General features: G+C 45.5%; 1 protein-coding gene and 1 long non-coding RNA gene across 6 annotated transcripts in view; one reads left to right on the top strand and one right to left on the bottom strand.

Moving 5' to 3' along the window:
* The window catches only part of LOC134969087 (uncharacterized), a 101,358-nt gene that overhangs the window by 10,902 nt on the left and 66,125 nt on the right, over nucleotides 1-24,331 (top strand). For 2 of the 5 annotated variants that reach the window (XR_010189405.1, XR_010189401.1), the window contains exons 2-3: nucleotides 3,693-3,797; nucleotides 10,904-10,964. The exons of 1 other annotated variant lie outside the window; for it this stretch is intronic. This is a non-coding gene — a long non-coding RNA (uncharacterized LOC134969087). The remainder of the gene's footprint in view (nucleotides 1-3,692; nucleotides 3,798-10,903; nucleotides 10,965-24,331) is intronic. 2 more of the 5 variants (XR_010189402.1, XR_010189404.1) reach the window with 2 other exon arrangements.
* Nucleotides 1-24,331, bottom strand: part of IRF7 (interferon regulatory factor 7) — an 82,279-nt gene that overhangs the window by 19,382 nt on the left and 38,566 nt on the right. The window contains exon 11 of the mRNA XM_063944790.1: nucleotides 19,688-19,797. Coding sequence (XP_063800860.1) covers nucleotides 19,688-19,797 — 110 coding nt within the window. The remainder of the gene's footprint in view (nucleotides 1-19,687; nucleotides 19,798-24,331) is intronic.

Below are 24,331 nucleotides of genomic sequence, written 5' to 3'. Positions count from 1 at the left end.
ACAGCGTCATGATGACGTTCGGGCGCGCTCGGGTTAACCGAGCAAGGCGGGAAGATCCGAGTCGCTCGGACCCGTGGAAAAAAAAGTGAAGTTCGTGCGGGTTCGGATTCAAAGAAACCGAACCCGCTCATCTCTAGTGTTTTCAGCGTTTAGAAACTGACAGGGATCAACTGTGGGTTTAGTTTATAAGGATTTTCATTTTCTGAAGTCAAATATTGTGGCATTCTGGGGTATGGTATAATAGATCTACAATATCAAGGTAGACAGTTAACAGGTCAACAACATTTGTCGACATTCATTAGGTTGACAGGTACAAAAGGTCGACAGGGTGAAAATGTCTACATAAGAAAGGTCGACAAAAAATGGTAGACACAAAAAAAAATTTAGACAAAATTTGGTATATTTCATGCTGTGTGATCACCATCAGTGCAAACATGTACCCTTGCGGTAAACATGTACCCTTTATGGATAAAGCGGGTGTAAGTCATATCAGTAAGGTCACAACAGGCAGTAGTTCCTTTGGGTCAGTGCATTTGTTCAGGTGCAATATTAAAAGAATAACATATCTCTTACAGTAGTTCAATATAGGTAACATAAAACAGCCAAATCCATAAAAACAGTGAGAAAGTATAAGAAATTACTGAGTTAAAAGAAAGGTAGCATTTGGAAATCAATAGTAATAATCCTCTGCTAGATGTCAGTACTGTAACTGGTTGTATCAGTAATCCATCTCCTATAGTAAATAGTAGTAGGTTTGCAAATAATATAGTATGCATGGATCAGTTATAGTAGCAGGTAATTGCTACTCTGCTATTAGACTACACACACAATTATCTGTTGTACTAGACTCGGGAAACACTATACAGGATGAGTATCCCTTATCCAAAATGCTTGGGACCAGAAGTATTTTGGATATCGGATTTTTCCGTATTTTGGAATAATTGCATACCATAATGAGATATCATGGTGATAGGACCCAAGTCTAAGCACAGAATGCATTTATGTTTCATATACACCTTATACACACAGCCGGAAGGTAATTTTGGCCAATATTTTTAATAACTTTGTGCATTAAACAAAGATTGTGTACATACACACAAATCATTTATGTTTCATACACACCTTATACACACAGCCTGAAGGTCATTTAATACAATATTTTTAATAACTATGGGGGTCATTCCGAGTTGTTCGCTCGTTGCCGATTTTCGCTATGCTGCGATTTATTGCAAAATGCGCATGCGCAAGGCACGCAGGGGGCATGCGCTTAGTTAATTAACTAAAAATGTAGCAGATTTGCTGTGGTTTCTGCGGCGCTTTTCAGTCGCTCTGCTGATTGGTAAATGATTGACAGGAAAGGGGCGTTTCTGGGTGGTAACTGAGCGTTTTCTGGGAGTGTGCTAAAAAACGCAGGCGTGTCAGGGAAAAATGCGGGAGTGTCTGGAGAAACGGGGGAGTGGCTGGCCGAACGCAGGGCGTGTTTGTGACGTCAAACCAGGAACTAAACGGACTGAGCTGATCGCAATCTGTGCGTAGGTCTGGAGCTACTCAGAAACTGCTAAGAATTATTTATTAGCAGTTCTGCTAATCTTTCGTTCGCTATTTTGCTAAGCTAAGATACACTCCCAGAGGGCGGCGGCCTAGCGTGTGCAATGCTGCTAAAAGCAGCTAGCGAGCGAAAACTCGGAATGACCCCCTTTGTGTATTAAACAAAGTTTGAGTACATTGAGCCATCAGAAAACAAAGGTTTCACTATCTCACTCAAAAAAATTCTGTATTTTCGGAATATTCCGTATTTCGGAATATTTGGATATGGGATACTCAACCTGTACTACAAAGTAAATCATCAGCACAGATATCTGTACTTTGTAATAATTGCATTTGTAATTCATTGGAAATAGTAATCTATATTTGACTAAAAGTAAGAAAACTATTTCAGTAGATGGTTTACATATTCATTACTATTCCCAACAAATTTCCTACTGGGAAGGGACGTAGCCAGAACTGTGTGGGCCCCATAGCAACATTTTGAAGGGGCCCCTATCCCAATCCTTCTTGACATACACCTCTCCACAGCACGTGTTAATTTTATGCACCATAATACTGCCCTAAGTCATTTTCTGAACCATAGTAGTGCCTTAGTTAATGTTAAGTCACATTGTAGGGCTGCCAGTACATATTATGCAACAGTAATCCCAATTCACGTTATGACACGCAGTGTCTCCAGTTCCTGTTATGTCACATTACAGTACCCCCTGTTCATATATAAAATGGTAATGCCCTCCAGGTCATTGTATACCATATTACAATGAGCAGGCTTAGGGTCATAATAACTAGATGTATTTGTACGCCCCAAGGCAAAAGTTTGTACGGGCCCTTATGTATCACCCAGTGGTGAAAAATGTATATAAACCATATAAATTTGACAGGGAATGTGGACCCATCTCGGCTCTGGACCCCATAGCAGCTGCACTCCCTGCACCTATAGTAGCTATGCCCTTGTATATAACACATGTAACTGTGACAGGAAAGGTAAGCCCCTCTCAGCTCTGGGCCCTATAGCAGCTACACTCCCCGCACCTATGGTAGCTACGCCCTTGCTGCTGGGGCAAATACACAATCAAGTTAGAGTCTTCACATACTGATCACCAGTGCCGTAACTAGACATTCTAGCACTGTGTGCAAGAAACAGCATCGGTGCCCCCCCCTTATTTAAAAAAGGGGCAGTACGCGCCGTAGCGCGCCAACAATATAGGGGTGTGGCTTCACAGAGAAGGGGTGTGGCCACAAAATAATACCAGTTCATATTACGCTTCACAGTAGTCTCCATTATTCAAATTATGCCACACAGTAGCACCACTACACCAGGTAGAGCCCCTGTCAGACATTACGGCAGGCAGAGTTCCCTTTTTATACATTATGGTAGGCAGAGTCCCCTTTTTACACATTACGGCAGGCAGAGTCCCCTTTTTTACACATCACAGCAGCAGAGTCCCCCTTTTACACAGTACGGCAGGCACAGTTCCCCTTTTACACAGTACGGCAGGCACAATTCCCCTTTTTACATATTACAGCAGGCAGAGTCCCCTTTTTACACATTGCGGCAGGCAGAGTCCCCTTTTTACACAGTACAGCAGGCAGAATTCCCTTTTTACACAGTACGGCAGACAGAGTCCCCCTTTTACACAGTACGGCAGACAGAGTCCCCTTTTTAGACATTACGGCAGACAGAGTCCCATTTTTACACATTACGGCAGACATACATTATACATACCTCCTAACATGACCCCCTCCAGAGGGACACAATGCTCTGCTTCTGCATTTTTCTCTTAATTTATGATTGTCGGCACCTGCTTTAAACAGGTTAATGGATAAGAAGAGGGAAGTCCAGGCAGAGCATTCCGTCCCTCCTGGAGAGGGTCATGTTGGGAGGTGTGCATATTAGCCACATATACTCTCTCTCTCTCTCTCTCTCTCTCTACCCCGGCACTCTCCCCTGTCAGTCCCTCCAGTGCTTCCCTTGGTGCCATCTCGGGAGGGTAATTTGATGACGATAAATGCCGGCACCCCTTTACATCCACTTTGAGTGGTTACATGCTTGTTTACTTATAATTATTATGAGTGTTCTGTGTTACTAAATACTTTGTCCCTGTGAAATTGATCTGCACGATGATCCCTTCTTCTTTACCGAGATAAAGAATTTTGCTACATCATTGAACCTATGTGGACATGGGACTTTAGAACATAGAACCTGCGAAATTAGGAGTCAACTCCATTACCTTCCTAAGGGCACTTATGTAAGGATATTTGTATGTTTTTTTGCGCCTACTTTAAACCTTTCTGTCTATGTAGGGGAACGGCAAAAGTTATATTTACATGCACCTAAGGCACGCGTGCTCCCAGATAAGGGGTGTGGTATCACAGGGGCCGTGGCCTCACAGAATATGACATCACGTAATGATTGACTGTAGGAGCGCATCCTGGTTTATTGCCAATGTTTCACCCTGATGAAAAGACTGATTGGGCCTTGAAATGTTGGTCACCTGTTCCATTAGTTATGGGAGCCTGGAAGGCACCCCAGCACAAATAAGATTTTACTCACCGGTAAATCTATTTCTCGTAGTCCGTAGTGGATGCTGGGAACTCCGAAAGGACCATGGGGAATAGCGGGCTCCGAAGGAGGCTGGGCACTCTAGAAAGATTTATGACTACCTGGTGTGCACTGGCTCCTCCCACTATGACCCTCCTCCAAGCCTCAGTTAGGACACTGTGCCCGGACGAGCTGACATAATAAGGAAGGATTTTGAATCCCGGGTAAGACTCATACCAGCCACACCAATCACACCGTACAACTCGTGATACTATATCCAGTTTGACAGTATGAAAACAACTGAGCCTCTCAACAGATGGCTTAACAATAACCCTTTAGTTAGCAATAACTATTTACAAGTATTGCAGACAATCCGCACTTGGGATGGGCGCCCAGCATCCACTACGGACTACGAGAAATAGATTTACCGGTGAGTAAAATCTTAATTTCTCTGACGTCCTAGTGGATGCTGGGAACTCCGAAAGGACCATGGGGATTATACCAAAGCTCCCAAACGGGCGGGAGAGTGCGGATGACTCTGCAGCACCGAATCAGAGAACTCAAGGTCCTCCTCAGCCAGGGTATCAAATTTGTAGAATTTTGCAAACGTGTTTGCCCCTGACCAAGTAACAGCTCGGCAAAGTTGTAAAGCCGAGACCCCTCGGGCAGCCGCCCAAGATGAGCCCACCTTCCCTGTGGAATGGGCTTTCACTGATTTAGGATGCGGCAGTCCAGCCGCAGAATGCGCCTGCTGAATCGTGTCACAGATCCAGCGAGCGATAGTCTGTTTAGAAGCAGGAGCACCAGGACAAATAGCGAGTCAATTTTCCTGACTCTAGCCGTCCTGGAAACATAATTTTTCAAGGCCCTGACTACGTCCAGTAACTTGGAATCCTCCAAGTCCCTAGTAGCCGCAGGCACCACAATAGGTTGGTTCAAGTGAAAAGCTGATACCACCTTAGGGAGAAACTGGGGACGAGTCCTCAATTCTGCCCTATCCATATGGAAAATCAGATAAGGACTTTTATATGACAAAGCCGCCAATTCTGATACACGCCTGGCCGAAACCAAGGCCAATAACATGACCACTTTCAACGTGAGATATTTTAGATCCACGGTTTTTAGTGGTTCAAACCAATGTGATTTTTAAGAAACTCAACACCACGTTGAGATCCCAAGGTGCCACTGGAGGCACCACCGGGGGCTGAATATGCAGCACTCCTTTTACAATGTCTGAACTTCAGGTACTGAAGCTAATTCTTTCTGGAAGAAAATCGACAGAGCCGAGATCTGTATCTTAATGGAGCCTAATTTTAGGCCCATAGACACTCCTGCTTGTAGGAAATGCAGAAATCGACCTAGTTGAAATTCCTCTGTTGGGGCCTTTTTTGGCCTCACACCAAGCAACATATTTCCGCCATATGCGGTGATAATGTTTTGCAGTTACATCTTTCCTGGCTTGAATCAGCGTAGGAAAGACTTCCTCCGGAATGCCCTTTTCCTTTAGGATCCGGCGTTCAACCGCCATGCCATCAAAACGTAGCCGCGGTAAGTCTTGGACCAGACAGGGCCCCTGCTGCAGCAGGTCCTGTCTGAGCGGCAGAGGCCATGGGTCCTCTGATATATTTTCTTGAAGTTCTGGGTACCAGGCTCTTCTTGGCCAATCCGGAACCACGAGTATCGTTCTTACTCCTCGCCTTCTTATTATTCTCAGTACCTTTGGTATGAGAGGCAGAGGGGGGAACACATAAACCGACTGGTACACCCACGGTGTTACCAGAGCGTCCACAGCTATCGCCTGAAGGTCCCTTGACCTGGCGCAATATCTTTTATAGCTTTTTGTTGAGGCGGGACGCCTTCATGTCCACCTGTGGCCTTTCCCAATGGTGTACAATCCTTTGGAAGACTTCTGGATGAAGTCCCCACACTCTCGGGTGGAAGTCGTGTCTGCTGAGAAGATCTGCTTCCCAGTTGTCCACTCCGGGAATGAACACTGCTGACAGTGCTAACACATGATTTTCCGCCCATCGGAGAATCCTTGTGGCTTCTGCCATCGCCATCCTGCTTCTTGTGCCGCCCTGTTGGTTTACATGGGCGACTGCCGTGATGTTGCCTGATTGGATCAGGACCGGCTGGTTTTGAAGCAGAGGCCTTGCCTGACTCAGGGCATTGTAAATGGCCCTCTGTTCCAGAATATTTATGTAGGGAAGTCACCTGACTTGACCAAAGTCCCTGGAAGTTTCTTCCCTGTGTGACTGCCCCCCAGCCTCAAATGCTGGCAACCATGGTCACTAGGACCTAGTCCTGTATGTCGAACCTGCGGCCCTCTTGAAGATGGGCACTCTGCAGCTACTACAGTAGAGATACCCTGGTCCTTGGAGACAGGGTTATCAGCCTAATGCATCTGAAGATGCGACCCGGACCACTTGTCTAACAGGTCCCCCTGAAAAATTCTTGCATGGAACCTGCCGAATGGGATTGCTTCGTAGGAAGCTACCATTTTTCCCAGGACTCGCGTGCAATGATGCACCGATACCTGTTTTGGCTTCAGGAGGTCTCTGACTAGAGATGACAGCTCCTTGGCTTTCTCCTCCGGGAGAAACACTTATTTCTGGTCTGTGTCCAGAACCATCCCCAGGAACAGTAGACGTGTCGTAGGAACCAGCTGTGACTCTGGACTGTTTAGAATCCAACCGTGCTGTTGTAGCCCTTTCCAAAATAGTGCTACCCCGACTAGCAACTGCTCCTTGGACCTCGCCCTTATAAGGAGATTGTCCAAGTACGGGATAATTAAAACTCCCCTTTTTCGAAGGAGTATCATCATTCCGGCCATTACCTTGGTAACACCCTCGGTGCCATGTACAGTCCAAACGGCAGAGTCTGGACTTGGTAATGGTAATCCTGTACCACAAATCTGAGGTACTCCTGGCGAGGATAGTAAATAGGGACATGCAGGTAAGCATCCTTGATGTCCCGGGATACCATGTAATCCCCCTCGTCCAGGTTTGCAATAACCGCCCTGAGCGATTCCATCTTGAACTTGAATTTTTTATGTATGTGTTCAAGGATTTTAAATATAAAAAAGGGTCACACCGAACCATGCGGTTTCGGTACCCCAAACCGTGTGGAATAGTAACCCCGTCCTTGTTGAAGTAGGGGCACCTTAAGTATTACCTGCTGGGAATACAGCTTATTAATTGCCTCTAGCACAGCCTCCCTGCCTGAGGGAGTTGTCGGCAAGGCATATTTGAGGAAACGGCGGGGGGAAGACATCTCGAATTCCAGCTTGTACCCCTGAAATACTACTTGAATGAAACAGGGATCCACCTGTGAGCGAGCCCACTGATCGCTGACATTTTTGAGACGGCCCCCCACCGTACCTGGCTACACCTGTGGAGCCCCCGCGTCATGCTGTGGACTCAGAGGAAGCGAGAGAAGAATTATGATTCTGGGAACAGGCTGACTGGTGCAGCTTTTTCCCTCTTCCCTTGTCTCTGTACAGAAAGGAAGCGCCTTTGACCCGCTTGCTTTTCTGAAGCCGAAAGGACTGTACCTGATAATACAGTGCTTTCTTAGTCTGTGAGGAAAACTGAGGTAAAAATATTTCTTCCCAGCTGTTGCTGCGGATACGAGGTCCCAGAGACCATCCCCAAATAATTCCTCACCCTTATAAGGCAGAATCTCTATGCGCCTTTTAAGGTCAGCATCACCTGTCCAGTGACAGGTCTCTAATACCCTCCTGACAGAATGGACATTACAATCATTTTGGATGCCAGCCGGCAAAATATCCCTCTGTGCATCCCTCATATATAAGACGACGTCTTTAATATGTTCTCATGTTAGCAAACTAGTATGTTTGACAGGGTCACTGACCACGCTGCAGCAGCACGCTCTGCAGGTTTCAGTCTAGTACCTGAGTGTGTAAATACAGACTTCAGGATAGCCTCCTGCTTTTTATCAACAGGTACCTTCAAAGTGGCCGTTCCTAAAACGGTAGTGCCACCTATTTTGACAACCGTGTGAGCGCCTTATCCACCCTAGGGGATATCTCCCAGCGTAACTTATCCTCTGGCGGGAAAAGGTACGCCATCAGTAACTTTTTAGAAATTACCAGTTTCTTATCATGGGGAACCCACGCTTTTCACACACTTCATTCATTCATCTGATGGTGGAACAAAACATTGCCTGCTTTTTCTCCCCAAACATAAAAACCCATTTTTAGAGGTTAATGTCAGAAATGTGTAACACATTTTTTATTGCCGGGATCAAGTCACGGATGTTCCTAGTGGATTGTGTATATGTCTCAACCTTGTCGACACTGGAGTCAGACTCCGTGTCGACATCTGTGTCTGCCATCTGAATGAGCGGGCGTTTTTGAGCCCCTGATGGCCTTTGAGACGCCTGGGCAGGCACGGGCTGAGAAGCCGGCAGTCCCACAGCTGTTACGTCATCCACCCTTTTATGTTAGGAGTTGACACTGTCGGTTAATACCTTTTACCTAACCATCCACTCTGGTGTCGGCCCCACAGGGGGCGTCATCACATTTATCGGCATCTGCTCCGTCACTATATAAGCCTCCTCCTCAAACATGTCGACACAGCTGTACCGACACACCGCACACACACAGGGAATGCTCTGACTGAGGACAGGACCCACAAAGCCCTTTGGGGAGACAGAGAGAGAGTATGCCAGCACACACCAGAGTGCTATATAATGTGGGGATTAACACTATAACTGAGTGAATTTTCCCCTATAGCTGCTTGTATATACAATATTGCGCCTAAATTTAGTGCCCCCCCTCTCTTTTTAACCCTTTGAGCCTGAAAACTACAGGGGAGAGTCTGGGGAGCTTTCTTCCAGCTGCACTGTGAAGAGAAAATGGCGCCAGTGTGTCTGAGGGAGATAGCTCCGCCCCTTTTCCGCGGCCTATTCTCCCGCTTTTTTCTGGATTCTGGCAGGGGTATTTACCACATATATAGCCTCTGGGGCTATATATTGTGGTATTTTTGCCAGCCAAGGTGTTTTTATTGCTGCTCAGGGCACCCCCCCCAAGCGCCCTGCACCCTCAGTGACCGGAGTGTGAAGTGTGCCTGAGTAACAATGGCGCACAGCTGCAGTGCTGTGCGCTACCTTGGTGAAGACTGATGTCTTCTGCCGCCGTTTTTCCGGACCTCTTCTTGCTTCTGGCTCTGTAAGGGGGACGGCGGCGCGGCTCCGGGACCGAACACCAAGGACTGGGCCTGCGGTCGATCCCTCTGGAGCTAATGGTGTCCAGTAGCCTAAGAAGCCCAATCCGGCTGCAAGCAGGCGAGTTCGCTTCTTCTCCCCTTAGTCCCTCGCTGCAGTGAGCCTGTTGCCAGCAGGTCTCACTGAAAATAAAAAACCTAAATCTATACTTTCTTTCTAGGGGCTCAGGAGAGCCCCTAGTGTGCATCCAACCTCGGCCGGGCACAAGTGAGGCTTGGAGGAGGGTCATAGTGGGAGGAGCCAGTGCACACCAGGTAGTCATAAATCTTTCTAGAGTGCCCAGCCTCCTTCGGAGCCCGCTATTCCCCATGGTCCTTTCGGAGTTCCCAGCATCCACTAGGACGTCAGAGAAATATAATTATTATAGCTTTTAGTTGGTGGTGGCAGGTGCAGCACACCTTGTTTTGGGCACTGCACTGACTCAGACTGCAGGACACGAACTGCCCAACTTTGATTAGCAGAAGCAGCCAGCTGGATCTCGAACAAGCAGCATAAGACATCTGCAGGATAGCCCTGTCACAATCACACGGGCTGCTTTCTCAAAGCTGAGGCAGAGTTTGACTGCACCTAACATGGTGGTAAAGGAAGTGGAGGAGGAAGCGCTGGGATTATTGTGCGGTGCAGTGAGGGCTAATGAAGCCTTCTGTGCTGTCATAAGTAACAGATGCTGGCATTTGAAGCCCGCGCCTGGGCTGGACTCTGGCCAGCTGGCTGTGGGCGAGGTAGCTACCCATTGGTTACCACACGGACCTGCTGTTAGAGCCGCAGAGGGTCCTAGTGCCTGTCAACTCTTTTATTAAATCTGACTGACGGAAATAGCGGTAGTGCTGCTGCTGTTCTCATTTTAAAAAAAGAAGTCAGAAACGATAGGGGGGGGGGGGGGGCACGGGCCCGAGTGCCCCCCCCCCTCCCTTGATCCACCTATGTAAATACACATTGTCTGATTAGTGTAGCCACTGTATTGGATCACTGTCCCCATTCCCGCACTCCCTTCTTTCTGCCATTTTATGTACGAAACTGGTTCCAAGTCCTTCACTACTTCCGGTCATCCAGTTTTCATATCCTTCAGCAGCAAGACTAAGTGGCACACTATTGTTACTATAATATATGGCTCTTATGCATAGGTGCTGGAAAAGTGTGTGTGGGGGGTGGCAGGAGGGCGGCCCACCCTTTCCCCACAACATTTTTTGAGATGCTGCCACCACAGGCATTTGGCCACCACACGCAGTGTCAGGACAGAGATAATCCCCTATCCACCACCTCCTCTCTCCCCACAGCCCTTCTCTGAACACCTTCTGAGCCCTCATCCCCCCTGCACCCATCTCCAGCACCCACAGTGTGTGGCGAGTTACTGTGGGCTGGCCCCTCCTCTGGGGCAGCCCAGTGCTCTTCTTACTTTCCACTTCATATGTTAATCCCCTATTACACCTCAGCTCCCCTTTCATCCCATCTCTCCTTCCCCTTGGGGCACCCCCCAACTCTACCCTCACTTCTCATTTCCCATCGGTTTCAGCTGAAAATGTAACCTGTAAAGTCTCATTAAGTCTTATTTCCATCCATGCACAGCCTCAGTCAGAGTGTGAGCTATGAGTGGATCCTGTCTCTTCGTCTTCTACAGTACATGAAGGTAAGTCACTCACATCTTACAGTTATATTTTAGGGCCTTATTTTTTTATACATATTTTGTGGGAAATCCCCTGAAAACTGACATTTTCATGGGGATACCCTTAAAATGTAAGTATCCCCTGAAAATATTGCAGGGGTTCCAGAGCATATATCAAATATATATATATCCCTGCTTCTGATCACAATAGAGATGGCGTTAGCCACTGTAGCCTAGATAGATAGATACAGGCTTGGACTGGCCCACAGGGGTACAGGGGAAACCACCAGTGGGCCCCACTGCCTGGGGGCCCACCTCCTGTTCTAAGGGTCAGGTTCCAGACTTTGCACTTGAATTATACATTATACATATGTTACCTTATACTGGATTATGGTGTATTTTCTACAGTGCATTGCTGTTATTAATCTGTTACATTATCATGCATGCAGCAGATGAATTTACTGTATATATTACATTATATTTATGAAGGGGCCCAGACGTTGCACTCTCTAATGGTTAGTGAAACCAATGAGGTGGCAGGCCACGTCCCCTCTGCAGACTGACCACACCCCTAAACATGGGCCCCTGCCACTGCATTCCCCCGGTGGGCCCCATATGTCCCAGTCCAACCCTGGATAGATAGATAGATAGATAGATAGATAGATAGATAGATAGATAGATAGATAGATAGATAGATAGATAGATAGATAGATAAGGTAGGTGGTGTGGCATGCAAGTCCAGCTGCTGCTGAGGTGGTGACATTCAGCAATTTAGGAGTGCCAAAATGAACTTCCATCTTAACCCCACAACCTCAAAACATTGTGGCGCCCCTGCTCTTATGTAACAGGTTTCAAATATGCAATGCACATATGGTTTTTGATTGGAAATGCTGATATGCTTATAGCATTACCACTTTGAATGTATTTGTACATTTCTGTACCGCTATTAATTACATTTATATGTGATCTGACCGAATCAATTGTTTATACTAGAAGAACAGAGCATTTACATATATCAACAGGCAGTTCATTATCTATTGTCTGACTAATAATCAATTCAGACTATGTGACTGTCATGGCCTTCGGGACCAGTATAAATGTATCCCCCACCTGTGGCATTATCTGCTTGACTACTGGAGCCCGGTGCTGGTTTCAAAAATACGGGGGATTCCTACGTCCTTTTTCTCCCATATTTTTGGGAACTTGGACCAGTCCAAGAGCCCGGTGTTGGTTCTTTAAATACAGGGGGCCGTCATGCTGTTCATCCTCTGTATTTTTCGAACCAGCACTGATTCAAAGAGCCTGGTACTGGTTCATTTTAACAGTTCCTGTACACTTTTACACAAAGAAGCCCTGCACGGATCTCACTGAGCCGTGCGGGCTTCATGTTCAACAGTGCTGCCGGCAGAAAACACGAATTACTCAAACCTATCCATGTGCCTATTTCCCTATAGATTGTAAGATTGTGAGCAGTGCCTTCCTATCTCTATGACTGTTCGTTATTACCCAGTTTTGTTTTATCATTGTTGTTTCCAATTGTAAAGCTCAATGGAATTTGCTGCGCTATATAAGAAACTGTTAGCAAATAAATATATAAACACAGGAGCTTAGTAAATTGCTGAATCTAAAACTTCAAAAAATAAGAATTTACTTACCGATAATTCTATTTCTCGGAGTCCGTAGTGGATGCTGGGGTTCCTGAAAGGACCATGGGGAATAGCGGCTCCGCAGGAGACAGGGCACAAAAAGTAAAGCTTTAGGATCAGGTGGTGTGCACTGGCTCCTCCCCCTATGACCCTCCTCCAAGCCTCAGTTAGGATACTGTGCCCGGACGAGCGTACACAATAAGGAAGGATTTTGAATCCCGGGTAAGACTCATACCAGCCACACCAATCACACTGTACAACCTGTGATCTGAACCAAGTTAACAGTATGATAACAGCGGAGCCTCTGAAAAGATGGCTCACGACAATAATAACCCGATTTTTGTAACTATGTACAAGTATTGCAGATAATCCGCACTTGGGATGGGCGCCCAGCATCCACTACGGACTCCGAGAAATAGAATTATCGGTAAGTAAATTCTTATTTTCTCTATCGTCCTAGTGGATGCTGGGGTTCCTGAAAGGACCATGGGGATAATACCAAAGCTCCCAAACGGGCGGGAGAGTGCGGATGACTCTGCAGCACCGAATGAGAGAACTCCAGGTCCTCCTTAGCCAGGGTATCAAATTTGTAGGATTTTACCAACGTGTTTGCCCCTGACTAAATAGCCGCTCGGCAAAGTTGTAAAGCCGAGACCCCTCGGGCAGCCGCCCAAGATAAGCCCACCTTCCTTGTGGAATGGGCATTTACATATTTTGGCTGTGGCAGGCCTGCCACAGAATGTGCAAGCTGAATTGTATTACACATCCAACTAGCAATAGTCTGCTTAGAAGCAAGAGCACCCAGTTTGTTGGGTGCATACAGGATAACAGCAAGTCAGTTTTCCTGACTCCAGCCGTCCTGGAACCTATATTTACAGGGCCCTGACAACATCTAGCAACCTGGAGTCCTCCAAGTCCCTAGTAGGCGCAAGGCACCAAAATAAGCTGGTTCAGGTGAAACACTGACACCACCTTAGGGAGAGAACTGGGGACGAGTCCGCAGCTCTGCCCTGTCCAAATGGACAACCAGATATGGGCTTTTTTGAGAAAAAAACCACCAATTTGACACTCGCCTGGTCCAGGCCAGGGCCAAGAGCATGGTCACTTTTCATGTGAGATGCTTCAAATCCACAGATTTGACTGGTTTTAAACCAATGTGATTTGAGGAATCCCAGAACTACGTTGAGATCCCACAGTGCCACTGGAGGCACAAAAGGGGGTTGTATATGCAATACTCCCTTGACAAACTTCTGGACTTCAGGAACTGAAGCCACTTCTTTCTGGAAGAAAATCGACAGGGCCGAAATTTGAACCTTAATGGACCCCAATTTGAGGCCCATAGACACTCCTGTTTGCAGGAAATGCAGGAATCGACCGAGTTGAAATTTCTTCGTGGGGCCTTTCTGGCCTCACACCACGCAACATATTTTTGCCACATGTGGTGATAATGTTGTGCGGTCACCTCCTTTCTGGCTTTGACCAGGGTAGGAATGACCTCTTCCGGAATGCCTTTTTCCCTTAGGATCCGGCGTTCCACCGCCATGCCGTCAAACGCAGCTGCGGTAAGTCTTGGAACAGACATGGTACTTGCTGAAACAAGTCCCTTCTTAGCGGCAGAGGCCATAAGTCCTCTGTGAGCATCTCTTGAAGTTCCGGGTACCAAGTCCTTCTTGGCCAATCCGGAGCCATGAGTATAGTTCTTACTCCTCTACGTCTTATAAGTCTCAGTACCTTAGGTATGAGAAGCAGAGGATGGAACACATACACCGACTGGTACATCCATGGTGTTACCAGAACGTCCACAGCTATTGCCTGAGGGTCTCTTAACCTGGCGCAATACCTGTCCCGTTTTTTGTTCAGACGGGACGCCATCATGTCCACCTTTGGTATTTCCCAACGGTTTACAATCATGTGGAAAACTTCCCGATGAAGTTTCCACTCTGCCGGGTGGAGGTCGTGCCTGCTGAGGAAGTCTGCTTCCCAGTTTCCATTCCCGGAATGAAACACTGCTGACAGTGCTATCACATGATTTTCCGCCCAGCGAAAAGTCCTTGCAGTTTTTGCCATTGCCCTCCTGCTTCTTGTGTCGCCCTGTCTATTTACGTGGGCGACTGCCGTGATGTTTTTCCCACTGGATCAATACCGGCTGACCTTGAAGCAGAGGTCTTGCTAAGCTTAGAGTATTATAAATTTACCCTTAGCTCCAGTATATTTATGTGGAGAAAAGTCTCCAGACTTGATCACACTCCCTGGAAATTTTTTCCTTGTGTGACTGCTCCCCAGCCTCTCGGGCTGGCCTCCGTGGTCACCAGCATCCAATCCTGAATGCCGAATCTGCGGCCCTCTAGAAGATGAGCACTCTGTAACCACCACAGGAGAGACACCCTTGTCCTTGGAATATAGGGTTATCCGCTGATGCATCTGAAGATGCGATCCGGACCATTTGTCCAGCAGATCCCACTGAAAAATTCTTGCGTGAAATCTGCCGAATGGAATTGCTTCGTAGGAAGTCACCATCTTTACCAGGACCCTTGTGCAATGATGCACTGATTTTAGGAGGTTCCTGACTAGCTCGGATAACTCCCTGGCTTTCTCTTCCGGGAGAAACACCTTTTTCTGGACTGTGTCCAGAATCATCCCTAGGCACAGCAGACTTGTCGTCGGGATCAGCTGCGATTTTGGAGTATTTAGAATCCACCCGTGCTGTTGTAGCAGTATCCGAGATAGTGCTACTCCGACCTCCAACTGTTCCCTGGACTTTGCCCTTATCAGGAGATCGTCCAAGTAAGGGATAATTAAGACGCCTTTTCTTCGAAGAAGAATCATCATTTCGGCCATTACCTTGGTAAAGACCCGGGGTGCCGTGGACAATCCAAACGGCAGCGTCTGAAACTGATAGTGACAGTTCTGTACCACGAACCTGAGGTACCCTTAGCGAGAAGGGCAAATTTTGGACATGGAGGTAAGCATCCCTGATGTCTCGGGACACTATATAGTCCCCTCCATCTTGATTTGAACCTTTGTAAGTGTTCAAATTTTTTTAGATTTAGAATAGGTCTCACCTAGCCTTCTGGCTTCAGTACCACAATATAATGTGGAATAATACCCCTTTTCTTGTTGTAGGAGGGGTAATTTGATTATCACCTGCTGGGAATACAGCTTGTGAATTGTTTCCCATACTGCCTCCTTGTCGGAGGGAGACCTTGGTAAACCAGACTTCAGGAGCCTGCGAAGGGGAAACGTCTCGACATTCCAATCTGTACCCCTGGGATACTACATGTAGGATCCAGGGGTCCTGTACGGTCCCAGCGTCATGCTGAGAGCTTGGCAGAAGCGGTGGAACGCTTCTGTTCCTGGGAATGGGCTGCCTGCTGCAGTCTTCTTCCCTTTCCTCTATCCCTGGGCAGATATGACTCTTATAGGGACGAAAGGACTGAGGCTGAAAAGACGGTGTCTTTTTCTGCAGAGATGTGACTTAGGGTAAAAACGGTGGATTTTCCAGCAGTTGCCGTGGCCACCAGGTCCGATGGACCGACCCCAAATAACTCCTCTTCCTTTATACGGCAATACACCTTTGTGCCGTTTGGAATCTGCATCACCTGACCACTGTCGTGTCCATAAACATCGTCTGGCAGATATGGACATCGCACTTACTCTTGATGCCAGAGTGCAAATATCCCTCTGTGCATCTCGCATATATAGAAAATGCATCCTTTAAATGCTCTATAGTCAATAAAATACTGTCCCTGTCAAGGGTATCAATATTTTTAGTCAGGGAATCCGACCAAGCCACCCCAGCTCTGCACATCCAGGCTGAGGCGATCGCTGGTCGCAGTATAACACCAGTATGTGTGTATATACTTTTTATGATATTTTCCAGCCTCCTGTCAGCTGGCTCCTTGAGGATGGCCCTATCTATAGACGGTACCGCCACTTGTTTTGATAAGCGTGTGAGCGCCTTATCCACCCTAAGGGGTGTTTCCCAACGCGCCCTAACTTCTGGCGGGAAAGGGTATACCGCCCATAATTTTCTATCGGGGGGAACCCACGCATCATCACACACTTCATTTAATTTATCTGATTCAGGAAAAACTACGGTAGTTTTTTCACATCCCACATAATACCCTCTTTTGTGGTACTTGTAGTATCAGAAATATGTAACACCTCCTTCATTGCCCTTAACGTGTGGCCCTAATAAGGAATACGTTTGTTTATTCACCGTCGACACTGGATTCAGTGTCCGTGTCTGTGTCGACCGACTAAAGTAAACGGGCGTTTTAAAACCCCTGACGGTGTTTCTGAGACCTCTGGACCGGTACTAATTGTTTGTCGGCCGTCTCATGTCGTCAACCGACCTTGCAGCGTGTTGACATTATCACGTAATTCCCTAAATAAGCCATCCATTCCGGTGTCGACTCCCTAGAGAGTGACATCACCATTACAGGCAATTGCTCCGCCTCCTCACCAACATCGTCCTCATACATGTCGACACACACGTACCGACACACAGCACACACACAGGGAATGCTCTGATAGAGGACAGGACCCACTAGCCCTTTGGAGAGACAGAGGGAGAGTTTGCCAGCACACACCAAAAACGCTATAATTATATAGGGACAACCTTATATAAGTGTTTTCCCTTATAGCATCTTTTATATATTTCTAACGCCAAATTAGTGCCCCCCCTCTCTGTTTTAACCCTGTTTCTGTAGTGCAGTGCAGGGGAGAGCCTGGGAGCCTTCCCTCCAGCCTTTCTGTGAGGGAAAATGGCGCTGTGTGCTGAGGAGATAGGCCCCGCCCCTTTTTCGGCGGGCTCGTCTCCCGCTCTTTAATGGATTCTGGCAGGGGTTAAATATCTCCATATAGCCCCCGGAGGCTATATGTGAGGTATTTTTAGCCAAAAAAGGTTTTCATTTGCCTCCCAGGGCGCCCCCCTCCCAGCGCCCTGCACCCTCAGTGACTGCCGTGTGAAGTGTGCTGAGAGGAAATGGCGCACAGCTGCAGTGCTGTGCGCTACCTTAAGAAGACTGAGGAGTCTTCTGCCGCCGATTCTGGACCTCTTCTCGTTTCAGCATCTGCAAGGGGGCCGGCGGCGAGGCTCCGGTGACCATCCAGGCTGTACCTGTGATCGTCCCTCTGGAGCTAATGTCCAGTAGCCAAAGAAGCCAATCCATCCTGCACGCAGGTGAGTTCACTTCTTCTCCCCTAAGTCCCTCGTTGCAGTGATCCTGTTGCCAGCAGGACTCACTGTAAAATAAAAAACCTAAGCTAAACTTTTCTAAGCAGCTCTTTAGGAGAGCCACCTAGATTGCACCCTTCTCGGCCGGGCACAAAAATCTAACTGAGGCTTGGAGGAGGGTCATAGGGGGAGGAGCCAGTGCACACCATCTGATCCTAAAGCTTTACTTTTTGTGCCCTGTCTCCTGCGGAGCCGCTATTCCCCATGGTCCTTTCAGGAACCCCAGCATCCACTAGGACGATAGAGAAATAGACATGAAGTTGGCCGGTACCAACAGAGATTAATCACGGGAGCTTAGTAGATTTACCACATAGAGTTTTTGATCATGAGGATATTTCTATGGGTTCGCACTGGCCTAGAAGCTGGCGCACAGGAAACAGGAGGGCAAGGGAGTGTCGTACAGTGGTAAGCTCTTCCAGGACAGCGGGGTCCAGGGATTGTTTATGCTGGACCTCTAGCTGTAGGAGTTTAATAGAGAAAGTGTATTACGGGCCAGAAAATCACTTTGGGTTTTGGAGGCCATGCTAATCAGGGTTCCCCTCAGAACAACCTTAAGTGCCATCCAGAGAGTGGAGGGGTAGGTATCAGGAAGGGCGTTTAACTAAAAATAATCTGTAAGGAGAGTATTAAGTCTGGTGAGAGTGGAGGAGAGTGTCATTCAAAAGCCATGTCATTGGGCGTGGGCAGTCCGTGATACCCGAAAGGTCAGCTGAGTTGTGGGCGTAGTCAGACCAGATCAAAGGGTGAACCCGCATATTCACAAGGCGGAGGGCTAGGTTGTAGCTGAGCAGAATCATGTTGATCTGGGAGTAAGTTATGTATTGGAGAAGAAAACGTGTAATCCCAAATTAGAGGTTCCTGGACCCGCCAAGAGTCGTAGAGAAGTTGAGACTTCATGAGATCAAGGAGAGCTTTGGAATTGCGAAGGTCTGCTCTGATGGAGTCAGTGGCCCATGAACTAGAACTGTCCAGTGTGGAGTTAAGGACCTCATTAAAGTCCCCAGACAAAAATGAGGGTGCCCTATCATTTATGGGAGAGGAGAGTATCTAAGCAAGTAAAAAAGGCATTTTGATCCTTGTTAGGAGCATATATATAAGCAATAGTGCACAAGGTATTGTTGTGAGTGCCCACAAGGTTAAGGAAATGACTCTCTCTATCCCAATGGGAGTCAATCAGATCAAAAGTAGCTGTCTAGCCAGGGTGATAGCAACTCACCCACTGTTTCTGTTTAGCGTTGCAGGCGTGATAGGTAGTAGGGTAGGCCTTAAACTGGCCATACACCTAAAGATTGATTGTCCAATCTGGTTGGTTGGAATTAAAATCTGCTTTTGTATGGAAGCAAAGGACAATTGATTATTTGCTCCCAAACAATGAAAAGCAGACAAAAATTGTCAGACAAACTGGTTAAATCAACCGTTTTTTGTCATTTTTATCGGAGATGACCTCCACGCAGGGTTGCGTTCTAAAGCTGGCCATACACCTAAAGATTGTCCTATCTGGCTGGTTGGAACAAAAATCTGTTAAAGTATGGGAGCAACGGACAACAGACCATTTGCTCCAAAAGCCTATTTTGACCCATCTCAATTTATGCTACGCTCTTCCTGTAGACAGGTGACTAATACTATACACTATGTTCAGTCTAAAATTTAGGAATTCCCTATTATATCACCAATAATATTTTGCAAAAGATTAAAAGTGACTGTAGCAAAAGGTGTTTAAACATTTGCACTTTACTGTAAATTGGTGTTACATACTGTTACAGGAAGTTATTTTGCTCAGTCTGGCGAGTAGGAAAAGCTGGAGCACAGTATTATCTCTCTGTGACGTGGGTAAAACTGAACAATGCAAAAAGCCGACTCACCTTCACCAATACCAATTTCTTCATCACAGGCTCGAACAAAGTCTGACCAAATGACAAATATATTGTGTAGTCTGGAGATATTCGGCTGTGATTCTTGTAGCCTTTCAAATCTAAAAAACAAAAGTGTCCTCTAGATCATAAAGTTCACATGCCACCATTGGTAAGAAAACGATACTATCAATTTAAATTAAATATATATATTTAATGATCTAGCGGTAGAGCATTATAAATTTGGTAGAAAACTTTGCTTGAGGGAGTACTTTGGTTATGGTCCTGGAGCCAATGTGAGTGGTGATCTCCATTTGATAATACCTAATAAATCTAGCTTATTTGGCCCACCCTCGAATAATGGCAGTATACGGAGTTTTCTGAAAATGACGGAACATAATTTTAAGACTAAACGTACTAAAGGTTTTGGCAACTTGACGTCTGATCAGAGAATGGCACTTAAATCATTATGGACTAAAGATAAGATCTTAATACGGCCCGCTGATAAGGGCGGGGCCGTGGTCCTTCAGAATGTTCTTGATTATGATACTGAGGTCAGACGTCAATTGGCTGATACATCTACCTACATTAGATGCTCGTCGAACCCTATGCCGCTGATTAAGAGAAAAGTAGATGCTCCGATTTACAGAACAATGGCTCAGGGTATCTTTACTGAAAAGGTAGCAGACTGCCTTAGGGTGGACTTTCTGGTCTGCCCTATGTTGTATACATTGCCAAGGATCCATAAGACCTTGGATAGGCCCCCAGGTAGACCAATTATTTCTGCCAGGGGGTCTATGTTACAACCTTTAGCTCTTTTTGTTGACAACTTCCTTCAGGCATTGATTCCATCTATACCTAGCTATCTTAAAGATACAGGTGATTTCCTGGAGAAAATTCTACAAATCGGGGATATCAAGGAGGGGGTACGCTTCGCGACCCTTGATGTCTCATCCCTTTACACTATTATCCCACATGAGTTAGGTATTGATGCGGTGAGGAAGTTGATGACATCAGTGGGCACGGTACCTATACCAATTGAATGTATCCTTGAGTTTTTGGAATTAATCCTGGAAAACAACCATTTTATGTATCCAGATGAATACTTTATTCAGTGCTCAAGTACGCCTATGAGTCCAATGTGGCCCCGGCATATGCTGGTATATTTATGCATGACTATGAGTCCAATAATATATTTCCCACCTTTGGTACTAACATATTGTATTATAAACGATTCAGAGATGACATATTTATGTTGTGGGATGGCACAGAAGATGCTTTAAAAACTAGCCTTCCCATATCACAGTTTATGCGTGTGATTCGTAATAACTCTGATCCGGATACTGCTGAGATACAAATTCAGGAAATGAAGACTCATTTTCTTGCAAGGGGTTACAAGAAACATATAATCAATGATTGTCTCATGAAGGCACGCTCCAGACTCACACAGAATAAACCGGTGAAGGATAAGCGCATGGTATATGTCACGCAGTTTAACCAACATGCTTCAGTTAGTAGAAGTTCCATCAGGAGGCACTGGCCGCTATTGAGCACTGAGCCCAAGTTTGGTTGCTCTACTGAACATCCACCCATGTTAGCCTTTAGACGCTGACACAACCTTAAGCAACTATTAATGCATCCGACGCGTGTGAATTCTAGAGGTGATAAAACGTGGTTAAGTGAACAATGGAAGGGTTGTGTGAAGTGCCTAGGATGTACGACATGCCGCTCAATGTTGACTGGGGAATCTTTTACTCACCCCAAAAACGATACCTTAATTAAGATACGCTTCCGTCTTCACTGCAGATTGGACCACGTGGTCTATATGCTAATATGCCCATGTGGGTTGCCATATGTGGGTATGACTACGTGCAGTTTTTGAGAACGGATGGCGAACCATCGCAGCTGTATACATCAGCTTCTAAAGTCAGGCACTACAGATAAACCGGTTGCTCAGCACTTCCTGGAAATGGGACATCAGGTTGCATCGCTTAAATGTCGGATAATTGATTGGGTACCGCCCCCAAGAAGAGGGGGAGATCATACCCTTCTTCTTAAAAAAACTGGAAGCAAGGTGGATTTTTTGATTGGGTTCTGTAAGCACCAATAGACTTAATGAGTCAAATCCTTTGAATGTTTTCTTGTGCTAAAGCCATTATTTGCCCTGTCTGGCGTCCTATGGATTACGTCCTGTTTTTTCTTATAGATTTTTTCCTTATTTTTGACCACTACACTCTCTGTTGGTTGTTTATTTGTTTGTGTATATTTTTGGAATGGTGGTGTATATATATATATATATATATATATATATACACATACAGGTTGAGTATCCCATATCCAAATATTCCGAAATACGGACTTTTTTGAGTGAGAGTGAAATAGTGAAACCTTTGTTTTTTGATGGCTCAATGTACACACACTTTGTTTAATACACAAAGTTATTAATAATATTGTATTAAATGACCTTCAGGCTGTGTGTATAAGGTGTATATGAAACATAAATGAATTGTGTGAATGTAGACACACTTTGTTTAATGCACAAAGTTATAAAAAATATTGGCTAAAATTACCTTCAGGCTGTGTGTATAAGGTGTATATGTAACATAAATGCATTCTGTGCTTAGACTTCGGTCCCATCACCATGATATCTCATTATGGTATGCGATTATTCCAAAATACAGAAAAATCCGATATCCAAAATACCTCTGGTCCCAAGCATTTTGGATAAGGGATACTCAACCTGTATATATATTTCACATGCTGCTGCTCTGTGGAGTTGGCTCAAGGATAGTAGGCTTGTCAATTTGAAAATATTTAATATATTTGAATATGGACCCTAGATTAGGATTGAAGGTCTGACTATGTGTGGGTTAGAGTATTGAATTAGGCATTGAGAAGCGAAGATGTCTGACTGGTACTTGGGTGCACCACTTGTGGCCCACACACAGATCAGCAGCAAGTGTGACTTTATGGTTATGTTTAGGTTTTTGTGTAATATATATTTTTGATGTAGTTAGTTTTTTACTCACCTGTCTGGCTCCATTCCCCCACAGAATTTATTCATAAAGTTTAGATCTGGATAGCTATAGTTGGATCTTTACAAGTTGCTCAATATAGCCTCCCTGCTTTATAGATCTGCATTTGCCTTATAACTCTATTCATCTTTATTAGTGGATCCGGCTGTAGTTCAGATGATATTCATACATATGAGTAACATGCGGCAATGACATGCTCTGATTTGCATGTCATTCCTAGGAGGAGAGTAAGTGGCGCTGTGTGTATAAGGTGTATATGAAACATAAATGAATTGTGTGAATGTAGACACACTTTGTTTAAAGCACAAAGTTATAAAAAATATTGGATAAAATGACCTTCAGGCTGTGTGTATAAGGTGTATATGTAACATAAATGCATTCTGTGCTTATATTTAGGTCCCATCGCCATGATATCTCATTATGGTATGCGATTATTCCAAAATACAGAAAAATCCGATATCCAAAATACCTCTGGTCCCAAGCATTTTGGATAAGGGATACTCAACCTGTATATATATTTCACATGCTGCTGCTCTGTGGAGTTGGCTCAAGGATAGTAGGCTTGTCAATTTGAAAATATTTAATATATTTGAATATGGACCCTAGATTAGGATTGAAGGTCTGACTATGTGTGGGTTAGAGTATTGAATTAGGCATTGAGAAGCGAAGATGTCTGACTGGTACTTGGGTGCACCACTTGTGGCCCACACACAGATCAGCAGCAAGTGTGACTTTATGGTTATGTTTAGGTTTTTGTGTAATATATATTTTTGATGTAGTTAGTTTTTTACTCACCTGTCTGGCTCCATTCCCCCACAGAATTTATTCATAAAGTTTAGATCTGGATAGCTATAGTTGGATCTTTACAAGTTGCTCAATATAGCCTCCCTGCTTTATAGATCTGCATTTGCCTTATAACTCTATTCATCTTTATTAGTGGATCCGGCTGTAGTTCAGATGATATTCATACATATGAGTAACATGCGGCAATGACATGCTCTGATTTGCATGTCATTCCTAGGAGGAGAGTAAGTGGCGCTGTGCCCGCCGTCAATGCCAGGAGTGAGCTGGCTGATGCGCGTGGCGGGGAGTGTGCGCTCCTGGTTGCTTCCTGCTTGCGGTCCACTGACCGCGGCGGTGACTGGCGATGCACTGTGCGATGAGTAGATCTAGGTGAGTTTAGACATCATATATATCTTCTCCAACTTTTGGAGAAGTTGGAGAAGCAGGCTGAGTGCTTGGGAGGATGGCGCCTGAGCCAGGTAAACATAAGACCGGAGTGCCGGGGGAATCATTTCTTTACACACACACACACATATATATATATATATATATATATATATTGGGTAGTGGGAGTATGGCGTGACAGGTGTATGTGAATAGAAAAAAATGCAATAGTAAATACTGTAATCTAGACACTCCTTTATTAGTATAAGGTGTCTGCTAACCCCTAAATATTTGGCAGGGATAAGCTGCCTTTAAAGTTAGATATGGGAAGAGAGGGATAGGGTGTCAGCGACCGACAGTGTCTGATAAATATTATAAATATGAAGAATTTGCGGGATACGTATTAAAAAATAACAATATATTTATTTATACAATTTGAAATTTTTTTTTTTAA

This window comes from Pseudophryne corroboree, chromosome 11 (assembly GCF_028390025.1).
Source record: "Pseudophryne corroboree isolate aPseCor3 chromosome 11, aPseCor3.hap2, whole genome shotgun sequence".
NCBI classification, from domain to species: domain Eukaryota; kingdom Metazoa; phylum Chordata; class Amphibia; order Anura; family Myobatrachidae; genus Pseudophryne; species Pseudophryne corroboree.
The sequence above is the reverse complement of the archived record's forward strand: the minus strand, read 5'-3'. Positions and strand labels throughout refer to the sequence as shown.